Raw genomic sequence first — 6000 nt, 5'->3', positions numbered from 1 at the left:
AAGGTTGAGGTTTTAGGGGGCATCCCAGGAGATGGTCTCAATAGATCTCAGCTTTCCAGGTGTATCCTTTCAGTATCGTGGTCTTCACTGATTGGGGGTCATTAGTTACCACAGCTGGTCCTGAGGTCAGCTCTGGCATCACTTGTCTGGTTTTGCTGCTTATCTGGGCCTAGAGCTGAAACACAACTGAGGCCTAGATGTATTCGATGCGGGTTAGAACCTCATTGTTCGGGGAGCTTAATGCTTAAGGGCTATTCTCTGGACCCCTTGTTCCCCCTCTAGGCGGGTCTACTACATGACTAGGAACATGCCTAGAGAAAAAAGGTCAGGGGAGGAACAGAACCACATGACCAGCAATATGCTAGGGGAAGAAAACAAGGCACAGTCCTTGTTTTCCTAGTTTTGCCAGTTGCTAAGCACCTGGGGCTTTCTTCCTGGTGACCTTCTATATCTGGCCTATGGTCCTTGCCACAAGACTAGGCCTAGGAGTGAAAAGGAGAGAACTTCAAATATGCTTTTCAAGCTGTATCTGTGAACTACTTGATGCTATCACTTTTCTTTTAACTGAAAAGATCTTTCTGAATTGCAAATTTAGAAAGTGTTTTCTTCATCTACACAAAAGGGCTTGAAGAGTGTCTTGTGGGCTCTTCATTGTGACTGTAAGAAATCACTTTCAGACATCTGTCTTTGGAGTTACCAGCTCTTCCTTTATTAGAAAATCTGAGGTTAGCTAGAACCCAGTTGCAAAACATAAGACAGAAGAAGCAGAAGCTGATAATGTGAGACAGTGCTTCATCATTTCAATAGGCACAATTAATCTTAAAAGCAGAGAGCTGGGATGAGTGTCTGCAAGGAAAACAGTGTATAATTAAATGCCTCTGTTTTTTTGTCTTCAGTAAAATTTCATCATTGTACAACATTTTGCTGTTATTCTTTGCAATGACCTGTTCCCTCTCCACCTCCTTCTGCCCCTTTTTGAATCCTTAGTTTGAAGTCTGAGAATTTTTTAAATGATCTAACTTTAAAGTGTTATCTTATTTTTAAGGACAGAGAATAGTCAGTATTTTATACATTTTAAAAAATATGATGTCCATATGGACTGAAGCTACCACATCAATTTGGAATTTTTGTGAAAAGCACTGTCTAGGGCACTGTAAGCATTGAATTCCAAAATAAATGTCAATACCAACCTATTAATATGTTTTCAGAAATACGTTTTGTAGAACAAACCAACTTTGTGGTGGTTTATGAACAAAGAATTCAAATATTCCTTGACTGCCCCATTCATATCTCTCTCTCTCTCTCTCTCTCTCTCTCTCTCTCTCTCTCTCTCTCTCTCTCTCTTTCTCTCTCCCCTCCCTTCCTCCCTCCCTCCCTCCCTCCCTCATCCCTCTCTTCCTCCCTCTCTTTTTGTTTTCTGTAATTGTCCCCCAGCAGCCTGGTTCTCCTCGATCCTTTGTCAAGTCCTCTGGCATCCCTGCCCTGCCCTCCATGGGACTGTCCTGTTCCCTGCCAGCCCGGAGGCAAGGAGGAGCTGGGGTTGGCCCGGAGCCAGGAGGCGGGAGGCAGGCGGACGACACCCCCACCGCAGTTCAGAGCAGAAATAAACCAGCCCCCAAGGTTACTGGGAGGGGAGCTGCGGCCGGGAACAGAGACACCTCCTTCCAGCAGCACTGACTTCGGAGCAGGTCGCCCAGACCCGGTGCGTCCGAGGGGAGTTCTGAGCGCAGCAAAGGAGGCGCTCCAGAGCCGGGATCCCATGGGCCTTGGGGTCACAGGCGGGACGGTGGCGCGGTCCCGAAACCCTCCTCGGATTCTGACGTGTCTGGACAGAAGCCTCTGATTTCTCAGCTGTCGCCACCCCAGTTTCTCCAGGTTCCAATTCAGCCTCCAAGTCGCAGTCGCTGGAAGAACTACTCCGAGGAGAGCATTGGCTCCTGGACTCCCCTCTCCTGAGGTGGGGCTTGCTCAGGGTCAGCCGCAGGAGGAGCGGGCTGGAACGTGCGGGAGAACCGCCGCCGGGCTGCCAAGGCGAGGGGGCGGGGTTGGACTCCTAGACTCCGAGGCCCCTGGTGGCTGCCTGCGTTAATTTCGCCTGAATCCAGCGCTCTCTACCCAGCCACCAGGTGTCTCAAGCCTTATTCCGGGTATCCCCTCTGTGCAAGCTTCTCTTTGCAAACTTCTCTGTTTCAGAAGCTCCACGCCCGCCCCCACCCCTCAAAGGCTGGTGAGAACTGCAGGTACCAGTCCTGAGCGCTGAGGACTGGCCTGGAAGAGAAGGACACTGTCAGGACTGGGATCAGAGCGGCCTCCTGGCCCTGTGGCCCCCATGCTCCTGCCGTGGGTATCAGGACTAGGAGCGGGAATAGTCTTACTGCACTTCCTGCAGAAACTCCTGTTCCCTTACTTCTGGAAGGACTTCTGGTTCCTGCTGAAGGTGATACGCTGTGGAATTCGGATAGAGCTGTACCGTCGGAAAGGGGAGCTGGTCACTGTCCTGGATATATTTTTGAGCCATGCCAGGAAGCAGCCCCAGAAACCCTTCATCGTGTATGAGGGAGACATCTATACCTATGAGGATGTGGACAAAAGGAGCAGCAGAGTGGCCCACGTCTTCCTGAACCATTCCAGGCTGGAAAAGGGGGACACTGTGGCTCTGCTGATGAGCAATGAGCCCGACTTTGTCCACGTGTGGTTTGGCCTGGCCAAGCTGGGCTGCGTGGTGGCCTTCCTCAACTCCAACATTCGGTCCAACTCCCTCCTGCATTGCATCCGCAGCTGTGAGCCTCGGGCCCTGGTGGTGGGCGCAGGTAGGGTGTCCTCTGCTGCAGAATGTCAGCCCTCCCTGTTCTCTACGCCATCCCCCTTTTTTTGTTAGAACAGTGCACAACTAATACTTTGGGTGTGTGATGAAGTTTGCATGTTACAAAAGAATTTTACAATTCTACCTCTGGTGGTTTAATGCCTTCGTCTCCCACTTACTCTGTTGTAGATTAGTAAATAACAAGACAGTTTTGGAAAACTTATGAAATCTCTGCTTCTATTTTGAGAAGAGGGCAATTTTACTGCTATTTAGTATAGATTCATTGAGTACAAAAGCACAGAGACTTAGAACTCAGTCAGTTCTAGATTTGATCAGATCTGAAAAATGTATTTGATGAGTAGTAAAGGTATCTTGATTTCATTGTGGAATACCTACCTGTCTCTAATAGTAACATTGTCAAGGTTAACTATATTCGCAGAACAAATATTTTTAATCTGAGGTGCATGAATTCCTATCTTCATGTCTACTCTTATTTTGCACGGCCTGCAAGCTAGGATTTGCCTAGCAAGGTTGGGCACCCACCTCCCAGCTAGTGGGCGGGTTCTTGGCAGACTCTAAGACCTCTTTCTCTCTTCCCCTGCCCCCATCTGTATATCATTTCTTTTTCTTTTTTTTTAGAAAAATAGCAAGCACAATTTTTTTATTGAATTTATTGAGGCAACATTGGTTAATAAAATTATATAGATTTCAGGTGTACAAGTCTATAATACATCATCTGTATATTGTATTATGTGTTCACCACCCCAAATCAAGTTTCCTCCCATCACCATTTATTTCTCCACCCCTTTATGCTCTTCCACCTCCCCCACCTCTCTTTTCCTCTGTTAATAATTGTACTATTATTGGTGACTGTGAGTTTTTTGTTTGTTTGTTTAACCCCTTAACCTTTTCATCCAGCCCGGAAGTTTCCCTGCCCTCTGACAGCTGTCAGTTTGTTCTTTATCTATGAGTCTTTTTCTATTTGTTACTTTATTTTGTTCATTAGATTCCACATATGAGTGAAATCATATGGTACTTGTCTTTCTTGGGTTTATTTCACTTAGCTTATCATTTTCTCCAGGTCCATCCATGCTGTCGCAAAGGGTTAGATCTCCCTCTTTTTAACAACCGAATTGTATTCCATTGTGTAAATGTACCACAGCTTGCTTGCTTGCTTGCTTGCTTTCAGTAAGTTCTAACCTTCTTTCCCCTCCCTTTGGATTCAGGCTTTGGGTATACCGGTACATGTTGACACTGATCTAAGAAGAAAGGTCTTGGTTGAATGCCTAATTATTAAAGATGGGTTGCATGATAAAGAAAAATCAAACTATGAAAAATGATATTATTCTCTGAACTGTAGCAGTAAGTAGTATAAATGAGTCACACAATTTTGATAACATGGTGAAACAACGTTTACCACTTGTGCAGGGACAACTGATAATGGGAGTGCAGCAGGAAAAAGAAATCACAGTTCATTTCTGGATATACTCTGATGTATTCCACTTCCCATATTATGTATCATTCTAATCTAGATTGCAGGTTCTGGAGCAAATCTAAACCTCAAATTATGCTAAAAATTGATAAAGCCATAAATTCTCTTTAGAAAAGCAAAACAGTATCTCTGAAAAGATTTATGAAGCCATGATGTTAAGGCCAACCTGAGAAATATCTCATAGCATCTCCTGAGGGCCTTTTAACATGCATAGGCCTGGTTACCTCTCAAGTAGAGTATTCAAGCTTTGCTGTTGACTGGGTTGTTGCTTAATTAGGACCAATTAATTTTTCAGTTTTACATGTGCCTGCTTTTCTTTTGCTTGCCAATAACTGATTTTATTTTTTATTTTATTTTTTTTAAATATATATTTTATTGATATTTTACAGAGAGGAAGGGAGAGGGATAGAGAGTTAGAAACATCGATGAGAGAGAAACACCGATCAGCTGCCTCCTGCACACCTCCCACTGGGGATGTGCCCGCAACCAAGGTACGTGCCCTTGACCGGAATCGAACCTGGGACCCTTCAGTCCGCAGGCTGACGCTCTATCCACTGAGCCAAACCGGTCTCGGCTGATTTTATTTTTTAGATATCAAAGCCACTTTGGGATGCTGGGGTTTTAAGAAAGAACCATTTAGTCAATTTGTTCAATAAGAAGGTAGCTGGAGAAATCAACCTTAAATCTTACTAACAGTTCTTTTTAGCATACCTTCAAAATATATAAATTACAAGTTTTTCAAAGATGGGACAATTCTATTTTGATTAGTTACACAATGTTTTTTTAAGACATAGCTTAGGTTACAGTCACTTTCTGTATTTGAAACTTTTACCCTAAAAATACTGTATTCTTGGCATCTTGAGTGTAATCAGTGAACAATGTATACATATAGATTTTAGAATAAATTTCAGCAGTCTTAGATTATCATTGGATATTTCTGATTGAGATGAACAGTTAAGTCATTATATCTCCAGGGAGAGTAAGTATATGGAGGTAGAAAGACCAATCAAGTGGTTTAGACTGAGATAAGCCAGACTTGGATTTCATTTATGGTCTGTCACTTCTTAGCTGTGTGAGCAAAGATGAGATTAGCTGCCCTGGCCCTAGCCGGATTGGCTCAGTGGATAGAGCGACGGCCTGTGGACTGAAAGGTCCTGGGTTCCATTTCGGTCAAGGGCACATACCTGTATTGCGGGCCTGGTCCCCTGTAGGGGGCGTGCAGGAGGCAGCCGATCAATGATTCTCTCTCATCATTGATGTTTCTGTCTCTCTCTCCCTCTTCCTTCCTCTCTGAAATCAATAAAAATATATTTTAAAAAAAAAGATTAGCTGCCCTGGGCTCATTTGCTTAGTTGATGGTGATAATACTATCTACTTCACAGTGTTATTCTGAAAAGTAAATGACATAATTTTTGTAACGTGGATAGCTGAGTGCCTGGTATGTACTAACTAGATCCTCAGTGAACTGAATAATTGCTGTTATTATTATGGAGTCATCCAAGCTTTTGATAAGGGATCTCATTTGGATTTTGCTGCTACAACCTAATTTGGTGTTAGCTATAAGAAAACTAGGAAGGAATTTGTTTGGAATAGGACCTTAAACACTTTACTTTGACATGTCTTAGCAAAGTTTTATTTTTTAGTATTATAGAACTAGTTTCAAAAAGGTTTTACCGACAGGCCAGGTAATGTTCATGGTGATAGG

General features: G+C 43.9%; 1 protein-coding gene across 1 annotated transcript in view; it reads left to right on the top strand.

Annotated features, from left to right (window-relative positions):
• Positions 1-1458: 1458 nt before the first annotated feature.
• LOC308254423 (long-chain fatty acid transport protein 6-like) overlaps positions 1459-6000 on the top strand; it is a 57134-nt gene continuing 52592 nt past the window's right edge. The window contains exon 1 of the mRNA XM_080680513.1: positions 1459-2810. Coding sequence (XP_080536639.1) covers positions 2330-2810 — 481 coding nt within the window. The 5' untranslated portion in view covers positions 1459-2329. The remainder of the gene's footprint in view (positions 2811-6000) is intronic.

The sequence above is a fragment of the Plecotus auritus genome (genome assembly GCF_963455305.1).
Source record: "Plecotus auritus genome assembly, chromosome: 7".
In the NCBI taxonomy this organism is placed as follows: domain Eukaryota; kingdom Metazoa; phylum Chordata; class Mammalia; order Chiroptera; family Vespertilionidae; genus Plecotus; species Plecotus auritus.
The sequence above is the reverse complement of the archived record's forward strand: the minus strand, read 5'-3'. Positions and strand labels throughout refer to the sequence as shown.